Here is a 24,588-nt window from a genome sequence, read left to right as displayed (position 1 = left end):
AACTTAAATTCAATTTTAAGTAAATATTTGCAAAAGTATAAAATAGTATTTAAATATAAATTTAAGTGAATTTAGTAGAAAAAAAATTTTAAAAGAAAAATAAATATCAAAATGCCACCGTGGAATATAAAAAATTTAATTCTATTTATAAATATTTTAAATATAATTTTTGCATATCCAAATCCAACAACTAATACTGATTCTAGTCATCATCATATTATAACATCATCATCATCATCATCCTTAACATCAAATATTGATAATGAAACATTATCATTTTTAAAAGAACCATATTATCAAAGTGAAGCTGAATTAGAAGAATTATTTAAAACGCTTGTATTAAAATATCCAAAACAAGCAAATCAATATTCAATTGGTACATCATATGAAGGAAGACAATTAATTGTATTACAAATTAATGATGATGTTAAATTAAGAAAAGAATTAGTACCAATGGTAAAATTAATTGGTAATATGCATGGTGATGAATCAATTGGTAGACAAATGTTAATATATTTAGGTGAATATTTATTAGAAAATTATGGTAAAAATGATGAAGTAACAAATTTAATTGATACAACTGATATACATTTAATGCCAACAATGAATCCAGATGGTTTTTCAAAATCAAGGGTAAGGAATTTAGAATATCTGTTCATTTTAGCGAAAATTATTATTATTTAAATAATTTTATATACTTATTTTTAAATTGCTTATTATTTACTCAGATTTTTATAAAACTAATCAAATAATTAAGTAAATAAAGCCAAATGAAAGTTTATATTTAAAAAGTAATAATTCTTAGTGACTTACTAATAGGTATACCTACTAATTTATGTATTTAATACCTACTTTTCATTGGCCTCACAAATTCAATAAATTGTTCACGCTCATTAATCAATTAATTAAAATTGTTGGTGGGTAGGTTAACTTATATGATAATATAGACATGACTTGGACTCTGTTATTCGTGATTCATAATTTTTCGCACTACTTCTGATATTTATGATTAATTTTTCATAATTTTTTTTAAAATATAAATAAATTTGAAGCCCATATTCAAAAAATTTACTCCAAGATAAGCTGATCGTGAAAAAAATTTTATTTCTAAATTTGAAATTTACAATCATGATTCTTTTATTGTAAACAAAATATTATCACATTAAAAATATCAGACTCAAAATAAACGATAGATAAAATATATAGGCATATAAAGGAATTATTTCTAGATAAGTAATAGGCAGGTTTAGGTAAAGTAACTTCTAATTCAAATCTTATCAAATGTTTTGCAAATAAATATCTGATATATACACGAAATTAGGAAGCGAAAAAATTTTAAAATTTTTTTTTAATTTCACAAAACGCTCTTTTAAAAAGCCGGATATTTACATTTAAAACAAGCAAGTGTAATAATTTATAAAAAACAAATATAGAGCAAACAATTTATATATTTCATTAATGGGTCGATCAAGTGTTTTCTTCGTAAATTGAAATTTTCAAAACTTGTACTACCTTCTGCCTACTTATTTTTATTTTTGACTTGATAAATTATTAGAAAACATAAGACTTCAATATTATTTCTGAATCAAAAAAAATTCCCTGTAAATTTTTTTAAAAATGCTAAAAAAAATTTAATATTAAGTATTCCTTGTAAATTCACTTTCTGGCGCTTTCAGTCCAAAAAAAATTTTGTTCTTTTGCTGTTTTTTTTTTTTGCTGTTTTAAAGATTATGTATTTGATTTATTAATGGAATTTCGTTTTTAAAATTTTTAACACATAAGTATACTTGGGAAATAAATATAAGATTAATGTCAAGACATAAAATTTTTTTTGATATTTATGTAGAAATGAATATGTATATTAAATGTATGTATGTATGTACATATATTTAGTTTTGTTAATATTGAAAATTGAATTGCCGATTTATGATGCATTAAAGATTAGAGTATGTTAACAAGTTTAATAAATAAGTAAAATCAATTTTAGAAAACAAAAAAATATTCTAAGAACTTATATTATGTTGCTTAGGCCTATGTGTCCAAGAATTGATATTTAGATTATAGTTAATTTTCAATAAAGGTGTAAAATTTAAATTTTGTTATTAAAAAAAACGATCGTAAATTTATACTTATAGCCTTGTAGTTCTATATTCTACTTGTAATTCATAAAATCTTATTGGAGATTATATAAAAAATGATGTAGTAAATATTTATTCCCACGGAGAGATATCTTGTTGCTACACTTAGTTCCCTTGAAATCCACAATCTAAAATCTACATATCTAAAAATACTTACTTGAATTTCCGAGCACAATATAATATCTCTTAGCTAGAGCTATCGTAAATCTTGTTCTTATAAAATACGTGTTATTACCTATTATTATATTAAGTATTATACTAACTTTCATGTATTATTTACAAAAGCAGGTGATTAACCTGTTGCATTCAAACATTTTTATTCTATATTGTCTTCGTATTATAAAAATTTTCTTTACTTATAAATTAATTCTCTTATCTCCTCCTGCCTCTCTTCTCCTGCCTGTCTCCTCAATATGACAATAAGTAAACAAATAACAAAAATTGATTAGTACTCAAACAGCGTAATATAAGCATGTTCGTAATTTATTAGTTAAAAATAAATTGTATAAGGTAAAATACGTAATCAGATAACAAAGAAAAAATATTTAACAAATAGTCACAAAATTTTTATTAATTTTAATAATTTTATTATTTAAAAAATTTATCAAAAATTCCATTATGAATTTTAAGTTATATAGGATTTTTTTTTCTTGTTGTTTGGAATACAATAGATTGGGGTCTTAATAGACTTACATTGGGATTGATTAACATAAATATCGCATTTTTCAACAAAAAAATTGAAAAACAAAAAAGGAAAAAACCGCAATTTTTTACACAACATAAATTTAAAATAAAAAATTGGAAATTTCATTTAGAGTACAAAATCGTGGTTTAAAACTAAAAACGTAATTTTGAATAAATTTTAAATAATTTTAATTTTTGCTTAAAATAGATTGTATTAATTTGAAATTATCAGGGTATATGATTTTATTTAAGACCTCAACAATATTGTGTAGTAACAAGATTGTTGAAAATTTGATTGCTTATTTTTCTATTAAAAATTTAATTCCCGGCTACACATTTACGTCTATGTCCGTAAATTTTTAAATTGTGGATATGCACTTTTTCAAAGAATAAAAATGAAAAAAATTAATTTAAAAAATAAAATTTCCAATTTCCAATTTTAATTATAATTAAAATTTTCAACTAAAATTCATTTTAAATTTTAAATTTTCATACATTTTACTAGTATATGCAGTCATATTTTCCAAGCAATTATTGAAATATAAAAAAAATCCCTATAATTAGCAATAAAAATAAATTGCTATGATGCTGTTATATGAAGGTTAAATTCATAATTGTGATAATTTGTGTGGGAACTAGCATTTATTGGTATAACATAATTTTTAATTTTAGTAAATTTTAGAACACATGTTTAGAATTTAGTTCATTAGCTCAAACGAACTAAATTTTTATAATAAGAATATTTTTTTTTATTAGTAAATGAGGAATGTACTTAATTAGTAATTACACTTTATATGAAAAATACATATTTACTTATAAAATTTTATAATTAGTATGCATTAACAATAAAATTGCACCATATATACTTAAGATATAAAAAATACTTGAAATTTTTAATTGTAATATTCACGTACTTGGCAACTTTATTAATAAATTGCAATATAAAATTACTTACTTGAATATGGTGGTAATTTATCGCTATCTCTTTTGAGTGAAATTTAAGAATTAGAGATTAGAGAGACTAGATTGATTTGTAAATGCATTTGAATGCCAATTTTTATTAAATAAATTCTTAATCTTTATTGATCTGGTCTTATCTTAATCTTTATTATAAAATTAATATTAAATTCAATTTAAATTAAAATTGAAAATAATTACGATTAATTGATTAAATTGCAATAACAAAATTAATTTTTTTTTTTATTTATTTATTTGTTTAAACCTATAGGTGTGGATATTGTAAAGCAAAAATTAATATTTTATTCTATAAATACAATTTACTTAACGTTTTTAATTTTACATTATATTTATGAATAAAAATTTTTGTGGTTTTAATACACGTACGAGTATATATATATAAATAAATCCACCTCCTTACTTATTTGTTCTTTTCTACAAATTATGAGTATATTATAATTATATTTACACTAGGGTGGATCAGATTTTATTTAAATTGTAATAATTAGTGATTCTATGTTGCTTAATAGACTTCAGTAAATAGAAAGTAATTGGGTACAAACATTCAATTCAAAATTTTCCAGAATGCTTTCAGACAACATACTCTGAATTTTTATTATAAATTGATCTGGAAAAAATAAATAACTGTGTTGTGATCCACCCCAATATACAAGTAATATACAAATATATGTATAAGTACTTTTTTATTTATATTATTATATATTACAATTTTACATACTTTTTCCATTTTTATTTACTTATAATATATTTTTGAATCACACGAAATTTTAATGAATTTATTATTTATACAATTTTACTTGTGTTATACAAATTGTTTTCTATAGAATTAAGATTTATTTAAACAATTAAAATATAATCCACATTTAGTGGATAAGATTACATTTTAAATAGGAAAAAAAAAAACAATTACATTATATACTTATAAATATTTTGTGTTATTTTTTTTGTCACCCACATTTAATTTTACAATTCAAGGACCTTTTTGTGATTCTTAATTTATAGACTTGTTTACAAATACGAGTATTTTTTTATTTGACGAAATTTTATTTAAAAAAAAAAATTTTTTTATTTTGCTCGTTCATTTTCGAAATCAGGGTCTTTCTTTATGTACTCACACTTTTTAATTAATTACTTAGTAATCGTGAGTAACTATAGTAGGTAATTAATTTCGGTACTAATGATTTTCAACAAATTACTTAATAAAATTCTTAGTTTTTTTTAAATTCTTTGAATGTTTGAATTGCTGAAATTATTTTAAAAAATTTTAAATATTTATACAACCTTAACCGAAATATTAAATAAAAAAAAAAAATTCTTAGATGTTCAAATATACCGCAAAAGTAGGTACTTTCGTAACTTACACATATGTATCTAGATTCTAATGTTAAAAATCAACAAGGTTTCTGTAATTTTAACATCATAATTCATAATTCTATATATGTATATACTTACACATTTTCTTTGGTATGTTATACATATATACAAATTACATATAAGTATGTGTCATTTAATAATAAGTAATTTATAGTTTTTAATGTGCAAAATATTGGCCCTTATATAATATATTTGTACTTATATGTATAATCCTCTTATTATGATTTAAGTATTTAGAATTTTCTCAAGGTTATTATTTTATTTTCTAAAATAAAATTAAGTACAAAGTTATACAAGCACATACACTATATAAGTACTTACTTTACGTACGTGTATAACAATATGTTTCCTACATAAGTACATTTTTTTTTTTTGCCTTGAATGTATATAGAAGTCAAACACTTATTTAATGGTATTAAATTTTGTCAGTACGTATACTTCTATTTACTTTGTTTTTATTTTACAACTACTTAAATTTAAATGTAGAAAATTTTCTATAGTTTTAAATACTTGAACTACTTTTTTTTTTTTGTTTTTAATTTTACAAAGTTTAAATAGTAGTTGTTTGAGTTTTTGCTTTCCTGCAGGTAAATAAGTACTTGCATATTTCCTATTGTTTTTGTGTTACTTTTTTTTTGTATGATGACTTTAAAATTATGTTATAATAAAAGTACGTATACTTTGAATATAATGAGAAAAGTAATAAAACAAGAAGAAAAATAAAATATTTAAAAAGTGTGGTAAATAAGTGTAAAAAATATATAAGTACATTTATGTATATATATAATTATATAGCTTTTTAGATTTATTTAAAATAATCCCATAAGAATAATAAATATATAAGATCATATGCGTATACGAGTTTGATTATTCTACATTGTATACTTGAAAATGTACTTATTTACGTATATTTGAGTATATATGTATGTACTTACATGCTTTCAAAGTAAAATCGTTAAAACTAAATTTTCAGAATTTTATTATTATATTTTATAAATATTTAAACAAATTTAATCAATATCTCGTATGTATGTAATTAGTGACAAGATTTAACGCATTGATTACATTTAAAATTACATACATAAGTACTCCTATTAATGAATTATTTTTCATGAGTACAAGCATCGAAATTTAACCGATTTCATTGTTCTAAAAACAGTTATTTATTTAATAAAACCCAAAAAACCAATGGAATAATAATTTTAAATAATGCGGTAAAACTTGCATATAATAATTACATATTTGTGGTAAAGTATGTTTTTGAATCTCATTTATTTATTATTATATATGTATACGTGATAAGTACTTACGTCTAACAATATTTGAATATGTACTTGTTGTTAGCTATACTATTCTTGTACCTATGCTTCATATCATACGTATGATTACAATTAAGTAATTTATATGTGCCTATGTATGAATTATTTTATTTATTTACCTATTTTATATTCTAATTTAAATATTTAATTTTACTTGACAAAAAATTCATATAAGTGTATATATACGAGTACAAAATAATAATAACAAATAAGAGAATAAAATCATTAATTATTATTATTTATTTTTTGTAACTTGTTGCTTTTCATTTATAAAAAAATAAAAACTGAAAAAAAAAATATGGAAAATAATAAAAGTAAATCGTGGAAAATTAAAAATAGATTGGGAAAAACATGACGTTTAATATTCTCGTGAAATATTTTCGTAGTAAGTACTTACATTTGCATATAGCTATGCATATCATATTTTGTATTGTACTTGTTATTGCTCACTCAAATTAACACTTGTATAAGAATGTATACATATATAACTATGTTTCTATACGTATGTATAAATACTTAAATTTTTTTATGGTGTAGGTGTCACGAGACATATTCAAAAAATTATAAACTTTAAGAAAAGTTTAAATGAACTTTTTTATAGGTGTTTTTATACTATTTAAGTATTTACTGTCTTCTAAAATACTTAACGTTGTTAGAAATGGTAAGGAAAGTACCATAAAAAAAATTCCAGTTTAAAGTGTTTATAAAAAAAAAATGTCATATTTTTTTCAAGTAATTTAAAACAAAAAAAAGAAAATACTAACTAACTAAAGCGATTTTTTTTTTACTTAAGTGTATTTAAAAAAAAAGAAAAGAACTTTTTCAAGTTCGTTGGCCATTTCAAGTACTTTGTACTTAAAATTGCTTTAAAAATTATTCTTTAATCCCTAATTCTAAGAAATAAGTGAATAACCACAATCCGGTATATTCAATTGAGTGGAGCTGTAACCATTACTACGTCATCCAAAATTGTGTTATACTAAATGAAGTTAACCACAATCTACTTAGTAGAAAAATGCAAGGCACCTAAAGTTTTTTTTTTCAATTTAGTAGAGAGGTTAAGTACGGTAAAACTTAATTATATATATATATACGTGTATATTTTATTATGTACTAGATCTCATATACTTAAATCAATTATAATTTTATAAAATTTTAATTTGTATATTTACTAGTATACGGTATATAAACATAATACTAAAATAGTTAATGTATTTGATTATGCAAAACCAACTGTGTGAAAACAGTATTTTTTAAGAACTGTAAGCATAGTAATTAATTTTAAATCGAAATTACATGCATAACAAATGAACAAGTAAATAATAATTATTTAATAATTACAAATTAATTATCATGTTTTTTTTTTTCAAAACTAATTCTTTTACACATTGCTTAAATAAGTTTCTCAACTTCCAACTATTGTTTTTATTAAAATAGCTACTTAATTTTTAAATAATTTCTTTCTGTATACCTACTTACTTAATTTAGAATTCATTTTGTAAACATACTAACTATGAATTCAATACAAAATAAGTATACGAGTTAAGTATTTCGTCATACTGTTGTTTTTATTTTCAATTTTAGTAGAAGAAAAAAAACAATAGAATAAACCGGTTATGCAAATTAATAATATTTCAGAAATATTCTACTTTATGGTTACATACGAACTACATCAAAATTTTTTATTTGAAATTTATAAATATTTGTATATTGTAGGAAATAATATACTCGAATATAATTTTGTATAACACAAAATCACTGGTACAGTGGTACCTACAGTGACATTTTTTTTTTATTAATAATGGCGCTAAATTATAATAAATTGAATATGAAATCGGAATAGAGTTTTTATTTTGAATATTTTTTTACATTTTTTATAATCTAAGCTAGACATACATTTATGTACATGTTTAGGTACTTAAAATAGTTCTACTTATGTTTTTTTTTTTTAAATAAATCTGCAAAAACTAAAAACCTATTTTATATTTTGTTAAAATAAAATTTTATACCGTTTTGAATTTTGTTTTTTTTGTGTTTGAAAGGTATTATAAATTTACCATTACATTTATAAACAATGACGTTCTGACTTATAAATATAAGTACATATATGTTTTTTAATGAGCATCTGTTTCTAAATCGATTTAGTCATGACTGTCTGTTCATCCGTCCCAGTCATATAATTGGAAAACCTATTTGGTCACATCTCAAAAACCACTGAAGATACAGAATTGCAATTTTGATCTTTGACTACAGGGAAATACAAATTCCAATACAAACGAGATACAAAATTCTGTCACGAGATCAATTCTGTCTGTCTGTTCGTCCGTCCCAGGCATATAATTGTAAAAGTTATTTGATTACATCTCAAAAACCACTAAAGATACAGAATTGCAATTTCGTACAAATTAAAATACATATACTCTTTCGGCAATTATGTTTGATAAATGTCATTAAAATTATACGACTCCTTTTTGTAGCTGCCATACAACTTTAAAAGTTATTGATATATCGAAGCTACTATCTGACATGTATGACTAAAATTTTCATTATTTTCGTTGCAAAATTCACTAAGATTTCCTAAATTTGTTCAGGTCATATACAGCTGTCATATACATTTTCAAAAATGATGTAATCATATTAAGGGAATATGGAAACTCTTCCAGTAAAAATTGAGTAGAAATGTCAAAATGACATGTTAATAAACGTCATTGTAAAAATACATATATAAAACAACACAGTACAGTGTAGCAAAATTATATAATTCTTCAATTCCTTGATTCGTGTGGGGGGGTATCACAAAGTTGACATTTTTAACTCTATATATTATACATATATACATACATATATTCCCGTTTGTATTGGAATTTGTATTTCCCTGTAGTCAAAGATCAAAAAAGAAAACTTTTATTTTATTTCTTGTTTTACTTTCTACCTACTTAAATTAATAGCTTCCTATTATATTGCATACTGTTATATTCCCATGTGATTCATAATTTATGATTCATTTCAAATTAAAGACATAAATTTTAATGAGATAATTTTAGATACTTTAATAAAATGTGAAGAAAAAATGTGATGAATTTTAACAAATTTTTGTATCATCCGTCAATTTGTAATTTATAAGTATAGTCTTTTTTTGTTATATTTAATTAATTACTATTAACTAGATTTTTTTTAAAGCATTTGCCTTAATACAATTATTAAATCAATTTGTTAAAAAACAATTTGGGTTATTTAAATTGGGTAATGAAAAATGTACTGTTAAAGTGAAAAGCTTTAAATGTAACTAATGTTGGTAGCATAAGTACCACCATTACTTCAACTTATCCATGTTATTTTGAATTATTTTTCTGAATTTATGCAAAATTTAGAAAGTTTTTTATTAAAAAATTACGAAAATTATTATTGAAGATTTTTAAAATAAGATTAATTGAAAAATTTCAACAGTATTGAAGGATGATATGTAATTAAAAGTGTACAGTCTGAATTCCGGCACATTTTTCTTTAATATTTGATAATTATAAAAGTTCTATATTGTTTTCATATTTTCATGTTCTCTTTAAAAATATGGTATTAAAAATTTGCTTCATTCGTCGCCAGATACAGTCTTCCATTACAAAACAGTCCCCCATTTTCAAAATATTAGAATATAATTTTGCATTACACCTTTTTACTCACAGAGCGGTAAAAACATGATTGAATGCTAAATGTTGTTGCTATATTTTTCGGAATGGAGTTATTGGCACTGGTGTCTGTATAATTTTCTTCTTTGAAACATTATCATATTCAGTACTAACTCGCCCACCTGAAAATTATTATTAAATTAATTAACATTTATGGCAGTAAGTATTCGATTAACTATTCAATATAACAAAATTCATTGTCTTTCGTACAAGACCATAAATTTGTATTTTAAATCTAATAATAAGTTCTGAATTTATTATTTTTGCAATAGAAATTTTCCTAGAATCGATTTATTCAAAAAAAAAAGGAAATAACAAAAAAAAATGCTCTTGAAAATCGAAATTCAAAAATTTATCAATTGATTTTATTGTCTTTTTTAAAAATTCAATTAAAATCTTAAAGCAGATGCAACTATACTCATGTACATAAATACAGATTTTATCAGATTTCATAGAACTCATACATATGTACACATATAAAAAATTTAATAAGTCATGCATACAAAATCATATTGTCTATTGTGTATTTAAATTTTGTGATTTTAAATACAGAAAAGTAATTGCATTAAATAATATACTATGAGTGGTAAAATAAAATGCTCACCCGCACATTTTGATTTGTTTTTTGAACTGTGTTTATTGTAGTATGTTACATATACATAAAAAAAAAATAAATAACAGAAATAAAATACGAGATTTTGAAATAACTATAGAAATAGTAACAGTAGAATGATTTTTAGTAATAGTCAACATAGCTCTGTTTTTATTTTTATTGGAGAAGCCTTAATTATTGAAAATAGCAAAATGTATAATAAACCAGTATGAAAGAACGAAAATAATCAAAAATGTTAAAGAAAATAATCAGAAAGTCATCTGAGAATATTGAAAATGGTACACTAGTATTTGCTGCCCTAAACTTGGGTTCATACCATATGCATATAGAGAAGTGAACGATGGCAAACAAATTGGAGCAGCATACTTGTTGTTCTTCTTAATTTTATATTGTTAAATAATGCTGCATATGTACATATGTAACTAAAAAGTTTTTCATATTGCTTAGCAATTTATCAAGCAAAACAACCAGTGTTAGCAAATTTTGGCCAAGTAAATTTTGCTTGATTAGCTAATTTGTTATTTTGTGCCAAATTTTATAAATTTTAAAGTTGAACTAAAAAAATCGAGCATTTTTGCTTTATCTTATATAAGGTAAGTGTCCCTATTACTGACATATTTCGCAACAAATTCAACTTTGGCGTGAGATATTTTATATGTGGGACACAATAAGTGATCGTGTTTCCGATTTTTTGAATAATTTGGATAATTGAGAATAATGTTTTTTATAAAATTATTTAATCAAAATATTTTTTAATTCATAATTTTTCGATTAAAGATGAAAAGAAAAAATGCTCCTAATATTGACATAACCGCAAATGTTTGTGTCTATTACTGACAGTTTGTGTTCCTAATACTGACAATGTAATTTCATATGCTGTAATCTATATTCTATATATGAATAATGGTTAAAATGGTTAAAATGATAATATTAAATAAAAAGGGAATAATAATTTAGATTTCTACGGATATTTCATCTTATTTCAAAAAAAAATAAAAATGAATCAAAATATAATTCAAACAAAAATAAAAAACATATTTTTTATTGAATTAAAGGTAAAAATATGTGAAATTCAGCTGATTTGAATTTATTATTACTGTAGAATGTACATTTGCTAGTAGTCTTAATATGCAACAATGAATAAATAAAAATTTTTAAAAGAAATTTATAAAAATCTAATTCGAAATGACATAATGTTTTATAAAGTATTATAAGTAATATTTGCTACAAATGTATTCTTATAAATAATACCTAAAATATGATGTACCATATCACACGAAATTATAAGAAATCATATCAATATATTCTAAAGCTGCTAATAAGCCTATTCTAAAGCTGCTTTCTGCAGCTTTAGAACAAAGACTATTTATGTATTAAGTACGTAACGAGAGCAACCCATTCTTAATTTTTAGAACAACATTTTGGGTTATTAAAAAGGACTACATTTCTTATTTAAAGAGAACCATTTCCGTTGTGATATTTGTTATGACGTTAACGTTTACAGTAATTTTAAAGCATTTTTTTAGAAAGCGAATTGTACTGTTTTATTGACAGTATTGTATACAATATTGATACACAATTTATTAGACGAATATCACTATTAAAAAGGTAAAAAGGTCATAGTCAGATATAGGTTTTCACAAATGTAATCGATTTTTATTCGACAGAAATAGTTAAATTAATTTTAAAGTATAAAAAAATTATTTTAATTAATTAAAATGAATATCAAAATTAAAACTTTATACTGACATAATTTTGTACATAATATTGACCTTTGTTAGATCGTATTACTGACACCAGTTTTTAAAGGTAAAATACTCCGAACCTGTAGTAAATTCTTAGTGTCAGAATTCGGACATTAGAAAGAAAATTCAAATTCGATTTTAATTAAATAAATACGAAAATAAAAATTTAAATATTTTAAAAATGACGGCATTTATAAAAATACGGATTTTTGACGTATTACTGACACATATCTCAGTAATAGAAGCATGGTCGAATTTTAGATGTTTCTAATACTGACAGAAATTATTTGTTAAAATTCTTATTTATTTAACGTTTTTACTCCGAATTACTTATAAAATAAGATAAAAAATAATCAAAATATTTAATTTAATATAAATACATATATTTTTAACCGTCAAATAAGTCAAATACCAATAAAAACAAAATCGGAAAAATTAAGCAAAAAGTATAAGAAATTCTCCAATGCAACCCACCCTTGCTATGTCTATGGAAACAAAACTGATTTATGTTCAATATTTTGGAGTTATTTCAAAACTAAACAAAAGGAAGTATTGCGATAATTTGAATTAATCTAGAAATAAAAAAATTTATATATGTTGTATAGAGAAAATCTCTTAATAATTAAAAAAAACCTCGTATATGTCAGTATTACCGCCACTGTCAGTATTACCGACACTTACCTTAATTGTGTAAATTCATTATGCCAAACTTGACATTAAAATGTCAATATCCCAATACTGTAAACTATCCCAAAATAGAAATTCTTTAGTGAGCAATTTTATTTGCTCCTCACAGCAAATAAAATTTTTGAACTTGCTACTAGTGAATGTGCATACATGCATTGAAATTCTATAGGAATGTATACAGGACTATAGGTAATTTTGTTCTATTAATTCATTAATTCTCCTATTTTGAACATACAAATGTACCATATACACCCATAATACTACTTACAGATGTGCATATAAAAGAATATTTTTTAAAAATTCGGAAATATCGAACATTCCGAACTCAGCTACATATCTTAAATATGTACATTTCTAGGTGTATATGTCGGGACCCATCATCATTGATCGTTTATCATAATAAAAAATATTGGAACTTTTTATTTCCTTTTGTTTTCGATCTTCTTTATTTTAGTAAAACATTTTCTTTATTTGCACATTTCTCTGTTTGTTTTTTTACTTTTTATTCTATTTTTTTTTTTTTTTGGAATTTATTTACTTTTATACTCAAGTATATAATATTTTAACAACAATATTATAATAACTGTATTAATAACCATTTGACTTTTTACTCAGTCATGCGTTTCCAATTTTTTTTTTGTAAACCTTACTTATGTACAATGCTACGATGCCATGTACATAGTACAAAAATATATGTGCTTGTGAATATTTTTAGTTCAATATCATGTTTACTACGATAGAACACACATAGGCATGTTTATAAAATAAAAACTTTAAATTTAATCCACGTATTCATTATACTGATAGATGACACTACATTTAAAATTGGTAAAATATAAAAAAGCTTTTACCTTAAATTAAAAAAAAAAATTGAACGTGTTCATCTTATTATTTTATTATTTAAAAAAATATAGAATGACATACATACATACATGAACATGTACATATTATATTTGTAAATACATGAATATTTCAAGTACTTTACTTTACCTATTTAAATATAAAAATAAAATAAAAGAACAGAGTGAACACTGTTTTTAACACTTTTAAACATTAAATAAAATGAGAGTTGTCGTTTTACATTTTAAAGCAGTAAATAAAATTTAAAACAGGTTTTAAGGTCTCAAAAAGGAGTTCGATATTGTAACTGTAATACTGACTTATACGTCTTTAATTCATTGAGGCACTTGTTAAGAATAGCCTTTAATATACACATAAAAATTATTAACAGTGCGGCCAACACATATATTGTCATTCATTAAATTTTGAGCTATAATTTCCGAACTAGGCCAATTTTTTTGCTAATATAGAAATCGAATATCCCAGAATTTATAAATACATTTTTTATGCCAGTCTATATTCATTCACGAAACTATGTAATTCGTTTTATAAACATAAATTTTTCGAATTAAATTTTTTAAATGGTTCAAATTATCTAGACTACACTGTGTACATATTTATGCAAACTAGAACTTATATACAATACAATATTTAATTTAAAGAACACAATAATATCATACACATGTGTTATACTGAGAAATGTTATTGTTATACAATATTTTGTATAAATATATATATATATATATATATAGATAGACAAAAGATGAAAATAATTTTCATCCATATGATAAGTGAACTAATTATAATTAATGTTTTGGAAAGTTATTAAAGTTGTTATTAAAAAAATAGTGTTATTAAAGTTGCTTTTTACAGGGTTATTAAAATATCTCAATATTACTCTAAATAAATTGTTTTTTTTTTCAAAGAAAAATCGTTTCTAATTTAAAAGAGCTATATCCACAATATGATTTGAGGTCTATGTACGCTTTTCTTTTATATATTACTTATATATGAACATAGATATATGGCTTTATACATGTATGTATGTCATTTTCAAAATATCGTGTTAAGTATTTGAGTTCGAACACTAAAAATATATTAATTTAAAACAAGCTTTGTGTTATATGAGTAACTTTAATATAATGGGGAATGTATAATATTTTAATGATATTTTTATATATACCATTGACGTCACTTAATTTAATAAAATTATTAAATTTATTTTATAATGGTTATATTTATTTATATACAATTCATTTGTGTAAATATACGCAACGCAATGACACAAAGAACCCGATTAAATTTTTTTGTTTTCTTGTTTTTTTTTTTTAAATTCTATAATTAATAATCTCGATGTACATACTTATAAGTAATAAATTCACAGGAAATAAAATAATTAACGAGGAAAGCTATGGTAGACAATTTTGTAAGAAAAATTACATAGCAAGTATATGTCAGAAAACATAAAAAAATTGGATTATTATTGTCAATGGAAAAAATATTTTTAGCGAGAAGTAAAAATAATATTGGTTAAATGAGAGTTTATTATTTGGAAATCATCTCAAAGACGATTCGAAATTTTTGTCGGTTGGTCACACTCTTGATGATATTTTTGCATGACTCTAACATGAAAACAGCCCAACGTAGAAAGCTGGGATCTGGAAACCTTTAGACACTGCTCTTTGTTGGGAAAGTTTGAGTGACTTTTTTGAGTGATTTTTGAGTACTTTTTTTAAAGGATTTTTTCAAGTGACTTTTTGAGTGATTTTTTCAAGTAATTTTTTGAGTGACTTTTTTGAGTGATTATCTTTACATAGATTTTTTAGTAATGTTCTCATGGCAGTAAGCCCGTCATGACGGGGCAATTAAATTTCAATAAAAATCTAAATAAATTAATCTTTTCATTTCTAAATAAACTGCGCTAATATTCAAAATTTTAAAATTTTTCATATACTGAATTTAACGGTACTAAATTTGAGACCCCGTTGCTAATTTAAATTGAATAATATTTTATTTAAAAAGTAATTTAAAAATAATACTTTGCATATTGCATTATTGCAAATTTATTAAATTAAAATTTAATTTAAATTCATAAAATTATTCTTGACTTCTTCTGTTCTTTTCTCATCGATCGTGTTATCGATATTGGAGTTGGTGTCAAATACAATATTAACCTAATAAAATCAATATTGTTCGATTTTTTGGTATATGAAAAAAAAAATGTACGAAAAAAAAATTAATACAGTTTTAATAAATTTTAAAATACAATAAGTAAATGAAATCAATAAATTTTTAAATGATTGAAAAAATTTGAATAATTTAATTTAATATGCAAATTATCGTAATTTTAAAAGAAAATTCATTTTTTTTTTGTTTTAAGGTCATTCAAATATGATAGTGTGAGTTTAAGTATATGTATACGATATTAAGTGCCTCGGTACGTATTTCTTTCCTTTATTCGTATTTCGCGAATAATAAATTTTGCAAAAATATTAAACATTGTACGTCAAAGACAGATGATTACTTTCTCTACTAGAAGTATTGAAAACACGTTATGTTGTATAGTTACCAACCTACACGATATATGTACATGTACAGATAAAGATGGATACGTTTTACATAGATCAATAAATGTAGCAATATATTAAGTATATCAACGTGTAAACTCATAAAACAAAATTTAAACAGGAATTTAAACATTTTAATAGGCGCGTAATGTAAGTAGTACGGGGTGTTATTTTTTTTTATCAATAATATGTACATATCCAAAATTTTAGAAATTTCAGGAAAGAATGAAGAACATGAACTAAATAATGTGTGTATATGCACGAAGAGAAAATATGTTTTTTATAAAAAAATTTCGGAACAATTGCATATTTTTATTCTGTGTAAGTAATGTATGAGTACGAATGAAAGTATGCGTGTACGTATGTACTTATCTACGTGTTATTAGTCGCTACCTAGCGTTATAATGTGAAGTAAGCCATATTTAAATATTCAGAAAATAAAAATTTTGAAAATTGTACTTAATTTTAAATAAAGTTTTCAAAAACCATCAAACACACACGTTACACGAAAATTTTACATAATCATTGATTATGTATTTGTAATTTTTCTAAACACTATGTACATATATATATATGTATAACTGTTATATATATAACTGTTCACTTTGCAATTGTTTGTGCTTAGTTAAGTATATTGTGTGTTGTGAATTTTTTTTCTAAAAATTCTTTGAAGATTTCAGAAAATATTTCTTTGTTCTATATTTTCTCATTATTTTCCTTGAATGAAAATCATTTTTAGCTTAAAATTCCTGAATAGACTGAATTTTAGCTTTTGCTAATTTTTAAATCTTTATTAAAATTTTTTTATTTTTTAATTATTTTCACTAATATTTTTCTTTTTGTTTTTAATCGAAATCAATATTTATTATTTTGTTAAATAAGTTAAAATAATTAATATTTTTTTGTCATTTTTTGATGAAGTTTTAATTAAAGGAAAATTCTTTGAAAAAAAATTCAAAATTTAGTAAGTATTCGATTTTTACATAAAACGTGTATAATGTACATACATACATAGGTACATGTATAACTATTGTAATAGAAATAGAAAGTCAATGAGAGTAAAATTAATTTGATTTCTTATTTTTTAAATTTTTTTTTTGTGTTATGAAAAACATGCTTTTAATTAAAGTTTAAAATTTTGCAAAAATAAAAAAAGAAAATGGTAAGTGTGTGTAAATCAAAAGCAAACCTGTATCTGTAGATATTATAAAAATAATAATTTATAAGTAGAGATCAAAAGAAAATTTAAGAAAACAAGTTTTAATATGAAAGCAGTTATGTTGCACGCTTGTTATGAATATGTATATGTACATAAATTTATGAATGTATATTACACAATTTCGATGGTAGAAATTTCATTTTGTGACAAATTTTTATTAAACTCATCTACCATTTAGAGTATTTAATGATATTACAAATAATTAGATAAATAAATTTTTCTCAAAACATGGGATCTTTTTACTTAATTCTGTCAATATTTTATGGTATTATTAAAAATCATACAGTCGAACACGGTTATTTGTAACATACATCCAAGTAAAACTCCTTAATACCTATACGCATTGCATTTTTTGTCCACATATAATTTTTTTACGAGTAATCAAATCGGAAATGTGTTAATGAACAATACGCATATATGAGCAAAAAATTTTGCCCGAAAAAGTAAGCACATATAAGAGTATTCAACTGTACATAATACCAATTGCAATTATACTATCTCATGTACATATTTTACTTCTTGATCCATAAAATAGAAAAAAAAAATGGGTTTTCTGTTAAAAAAACGATTGATTGTCATCCAAAATTGAAATTGGTTCATTTTTTTGCATAATTTTGTATATATTTTTGTAATTATCATATTATAAACAATTTTGAATTTAAATGTATATGTAAATATGTTGGGGCTTTTACCGATTAAGGAAGTCAGAAGAACAGTTTATTTATACAAAATATAATATGAGAAATGCAAGTACACATATTATATTATACAAACATACAAAATCAGAATATTTTATGGCATTGGACTTAATTTATACGAACATAATTTTTTATAAATGAATCATCCGTATTACACGCATTCCACAAAACATGTGCAAATTTTAATACAGTTAAAAATATCAAAAAGTTCCAGGTTAATACATAAAACGTTCGAGATTTTAAATCATTTTAACTGAGTATGTAAAAATATAGTGTTACCATCCATTTTTATACTCAAATTTTAAAAGAAAATAAAATAATTTTATTTTGATGATTATATAGTGCATATATTACTCATTATTCATAAATTTAATCCATTTATTACTCATAATATAACAGTCATAATACGAGTATTATGGTGTAAAAATATTTTGATTTATAAAAATTTAAATTTGATTTCATTGTGGAAGTACCATTGTATTACGGTTTAATATAATAATGTACAAAAAATCGTTATACGTACTTTGATCATAATATAAAAATGTAATGTAGTTAATGGGTCTGTAGGTTTCATATTACTTTTTTTTTGTATTCTCTTTTTTTATTCCATTTCCATTACAGTAAAACAGATAATTTTAATACTTGAAATAAAATTTAAAAAAATTAATATCTTTTTTACTACAATGTAGTTAAAAGTTATTGTGAAAAACAATAAATGCGTACACATTATATGTGCACATATACTGAATAAAGTTGATTATTTTGATTCTTTGTTAATGAAATGAGATTGAAACAAAAGAATACTTTATTTTACAATTGTAGTTCTTTATTACCATTATTGCCATAACCTTAACAATGAAATTTATTTCCAATATAAGTATAAGTAGTCATTAATTATAATGTCGTATTTCAAAGAATAGTCATTATTTATCGTATTTCTCACGAAGTTGGAATTGTCGAGATTTTTTAATATGAACTTATTTTTTGACAAATGAAGGGTAATAAAAAATTTCTTTTGAATTCGTATTTTATGTGGTCTATTTTAAAATTTTATTTAACTTCAATAATGTTTATAAAGAAAATTTAAAAAGTAGATTAATATTTACCTTAAATTTATTAAATATTTTGTCATCTTTCAAAATTGTTATTTATGATTTTGACCTTTTCAATGTTAAAATTGCATAAATATGATGTGAGTATTTGATTAACCATATTAATTTGAATTCATTATTTGAGTGAAGAACTCAGAGAAAAAATTTTCATTTGTTTTGAACTTGATGAGTTTCTCTTATCTCTATAATTTTAATCTTTGCAATACATATTTTAATATTTAAGAAGATTTTTTTATGAAAATTCATTGGAAAATATCTTAAAAAAATCTAAAAAGGATGTACTTTATTATTAAATATTTTTTTTTATGTGTATAATTTTGCATTTATTTATTAAAGTTTTTTGGAAATTCCCATTTTTTTTCTATACTACCCAAGGATTTTTTTAAATTTTTGTAAAAGAAGTTAAATGAACTTTACATATTTTAAATTTTTTTTTAATATATCAAAGTACCAACAGTGTTCATTCTATTTGAGACTTATTTCGGGATTTTGATTAAAAAATTAAAATTTCATTTAATTGTTGTAGAATTTTTACTAATTTCTAACCAAATAATGGTAATATTTTTGACTAACAATATAAAATAGAAATTATTTTATCACTTATTGAGTATGGAGAAAAAAGTGTGGGACGACATTAAGTATTTGAATATCGAAAAGCAATTTATTTTTTGTTGTTTTGTTTTATTGTTTTATTACATACTTAAGCATCTTATTTTTTAACATTAAAATAAATTTTTTTTTAAGAATATTTCTCCACCCGGTACACATTTTAATTTTTCAAAGAAAAAATGAGATCATATTGAAAATTGCTCATGTGAAATTTTACTCAAAATGAAAGGTGAAATTAAATTTTTTTTTTTTTCAAATATTGCCGAATTAAAAATGAATGGCCCATTTAAATGAAATTTCTTATACTACATATACATACATATAGTATACATACATATTTATTTACACTCAAAAAATTAATCTGATTTAGTTAGATATAAAAGAAAATTTTTGTATATAAAATAACCAGTTTTTTTTCGGTTTTCTTATTGTACACGATATTTTTTGTCTTATACAATAAGTGTGTTTTGAGAGTAGTAAACAGCCTTTAATGTAAACCAATTACGTACGCATTTTTACAAATTTATGTATACATACATCGTTATACAATATAATTTGGGCACGTTTGGTTTCTTGAAATTTTTCTAAAATTTACGTATTCGTCAATAAAAAAAGCTCATTACAAAAAATTCTTTTACACACCCCAATTTTTTTACTTTTAATATTTACGTTGTCTTGATTTTACTTTACCTAAAAACTTACATATACATACGTGTATGTACATATATGAGTGAAAAAACCAAAAATACTTTAAAAATTATTCAAAAGAAAACAAATTAAATAGGTTTGCAATGATTTTTTTTTCTGTGCTTTGATTTTGATTTGATCTACTTTAAGAAAGCATTTCAAAGTTTTTATTTGCAAAGCATTTATATTTCTGATACCTGCATATCTACCTACATACCCAATTACCTATAAAATTGTATGCCTCATCTATAAACACACATACTTATGTATAAATATAATATTTTTAGTTATAATTTTATAGTTATGCTATTAATGTAGTTTATGTACATAAGGTACATTATGTATAGTAATTATATCAAAATCTGAAATTTTTATATAAAGATTAAATAAAAAAAAAACAACAAACAACGTTCATTTTTTAACACATCAGTGCGTTAATGCTTTGAGCATGAAAAGGAAAAAAAAATTTGTATTTTATTGGTAGCATCGTGCTCCCTTCTTTCATATTTATTTAATAGTGGTATAAATGTATGTCTTATCCTCTCATATAATACTAGGTAAACTAAATTATACTGAAACTGACTTTATGTATGGTATAAATGTATGTACGTGTATGTATGTATAAAGAGAGCAATGACCGAAAAATTTAATGTTAAATGGTAAAATTTATGGCAATATGGTACTCATTGTTATATGGTTAGTTTTAAATATTTACATGTACATATGCATACAGTGTACACTGTGTATTTATTTACTATAAAATTATTACATTATTTTATCTTTTATATATTCTTTACATCTTTTATGGTTTTATCTTTATCCATCATTGCCATCATCATCAAAATAAAAAAAAATAAAAAAAAAAATATGAAAATCTAATTAGCATTCATTAATACTAAATTGTAACTACAAAATATACTCAATATACACATACATGTAAATAATAGGTACTATACGATACTTCTGCTTACGATACTGCTACTTCTGTAAAATATTTGAAAATATTATTATTGGAATATTATAGTTAACTCTGTGATGTTAGGTAGAGTTTTTGTTTTAAAAAATTTGGTTGACTAACAGACTAATTGAAATTTACTAAAATTTTTTATTAATTGCCAAAATTGAAAAGTTAAGTTATTTTGCTTAATTTTTGCTTAATTCAGAATCGGCCAAATTACAGTGAAATTTTTCAATCCACATAAATTTATTTTAACTAAATGGCATTTTTGAGTTTGAGAATCATACATATATCACTACTCACACTTAGATTTATATATATATTATATCGCACTCATTAATTCGAGTAGAAATAAATCGTTCCTAATTCTGACACGTAATTCCCCAAATCATAATTTGGTATTTTTTTTCCCAAAAAAATACAAACGTATAATAAATTCAATAAATAAACTTATATTTAAGTAAATAAAATAAAAAGTTCAAATATACATAGTACGAGTATGTACAATAAGTGAAATAATTTCTAAGTACAACTCTTTTTAATCTATTTATCTCTGTAATCTTCACAATATTTGACTCATAATTATTTAGCTAGCCTGCAAAAAAAGGTCATAAGAATATCTATAGAGATTAAATTAAAGCAAAATTTGTAATATTATTTTATTTGTCTTTCATAACTTATCTATTTGTTATACGAAATTATTTAGATTTGTTTTCATTTAAATTGTTGTTTGAATAAAAAATATTAAAAAGAAAATTGTGTACAATTTTTGCAAAATAAAAATACAATTCCATCACCATTAATTTTACTCTATATTTATATTAAATGAAATAATTACTTCAGGGAATTATTTAAGTATTATAAAAATGATAAGAAACATTATATTATTATTCTTAATTCTATATCCTTGAATTATTTTATAAGTAATATGATTTTTGAACTAGAAATAAGACATATTATATAATTGAAAGTTTTGATTATAATTCAGATACAAATTGTGTAAAATTATTAAAAGTGAAATGTTTAAGGCCAAATAACTAAAAATATTATGACAGTTTCTGGAAAAATAATAAGTGTAATATTCAAATAGTTCTGATAATATATATAACGGCACCTTTTGTTTAGTCTACCGAGCAATTAAATATTTCATATTTATTTTTGCAGATTATAAAAAGCGCCATTATTGTTTTGAGAAAATTCATTCTCACAAAATTAATTCAATTAAATTGGTTCAGTTGATCCAAAATTTGGGAATCTTTAGCAGTATACTTGAAGACTAAATATTATTGAATTTCGTTCTGTTGGTTCAAAACGAATTGAAATTGTGTAAATTCGGAATAACCTGTAAATATATAAATGCATTGATTAAAAAATAATTACATACTCATACAAATTAAATATTGGTTTGAAGATATTGATTAGACAGAATTGGAGAGATCATTGAAAGTGTTAGCTATATAAAAAAAGTGTAAAGTACAATAAATTTTAAAATAATTTTAAAATAATTATAAATATTATGTACTTACAGGCTCTCAAGGATAGATGTATACTAATTTTAGGTACAGGTAATATCATCCCTAATAATTTCATCTTTAATAATTTTAGCATTTTAACATAAGTTATTTGTTGAATTAGTTTGGCAATTTTAACTGCGACGACAAACACAAATATTTTGCTAAAATTAAATGTGTAAATATGATTTCTTAATAAGAAAATTATACATAATTATTTTGTAATTGCTTAAATATATATATAAATAGAACTATTTAGCATAAAAGTAAATATTCAAGTTACAAATAATTAATTCTTGGTATATACATAATTCACAACATTTTATATTTATTTATTTATTTCATTTAATTAAACATAAGGAAAAAAATAATTCCATTTTTTTCTCCTATATCAAATACAAATAATATGTGATTCTAATTATAGAAGATAAATTAAATTAACTTTGTTGATTCTCATAAAATTTGAGTGTATAAATTTTAATATTTAAGCATATTTAGTATACATATTTCTGCGTATATTCATAATAATGAATGAATATTCATCGGATGTATGGGTTTTTATAAAGTATACATTATATGTATATTAATATTAGAATATATTTCAATAAATATACATATATATATATATATATATATATATATATATGTATATATATTATAGATTTACATTATAGATTTATATGCATTCATTCATGCCGGTAAGTATATACGTAACTGCTCCCAATTGGATTTTCAAGGAATTATCATGCTCACGTTTTATTGATCGTATTGAAGATCCCTTTTTGAGAAAAGGAAATTGAAAATGTTTCTTTGAGATATTACAATACTTTAGTTGAACAAATTTCTGATTTTCACAAATGCAAAAAACATAGTGGTCTTCGTATTTGATACCTGTTTGGCAATGTGATATTATGTAGGTGTATCAGCATTTTCACGAACAGTCGGAAAGCTTTGGAAGCAGAAATTTCTACTTCTAGGACGGTGCGGGATAACAGATTATTTTTCAACGAGATGACGTAATCGTTCAAAATGGAGCCGTTTTGGGTTTCGGGTTATAGCGGAGTCCATGGAAACTACGTGGAGATTAGGATGTGGAGATCCGGTGGTAGCAGGCAGTTATAAAAATGTGAAAAACATAATGTACACTAGTTCATATAGTTAATAAA

At 22.5% G+C, this 24,588-nt stretch overlaps 1 protein-coding gene across 1 annotated transcript in view; it reads left to right on the top strand.

Annotated features, from left to right (window-relative positions):
- Positions 1–93: 93 nt before the first annotated feature.
- The window catches only part of LOC129607804 (carboxypeptidase D), a 65,255-nt gene continuing 40,760 nt past the window's right edge, over positions 94–24,588 (top strand). Inside the window, exon 1 of the mRNA XM_055518980.1 lies at positions 94–633. Coding sequence (XP_055374955.1) covers positions 112–633 — 522 coding nt within the window. The 5' untranslated portion in view covers positions 94–111. The remainder of the gene's footprint in view (positions 634–24,588) is intronic.

The sequence above is a fragment of the Condylostylus longicornis genome, unplaced genomic scaffold (assembly GCF_029603195.1).
Source record: "Condylostylus longicornis isolate FDR11 unplaced genomic scaffold, ASM2960319v2 ptg000028l, whole genome shotgun sequence".
Classification (NCBI taxonomy): domain Eukaryota; kingdom Metazoa; phylum Arthropoda; class Insecta; order Diptera; family Dolichopodidae; genus Condylostylus; species Condylostylus longicornis.
Note: the sequence above shows the minus strand (reverse complement) of the source record. Positions and strands in the feature narration are given on the sequence as shown.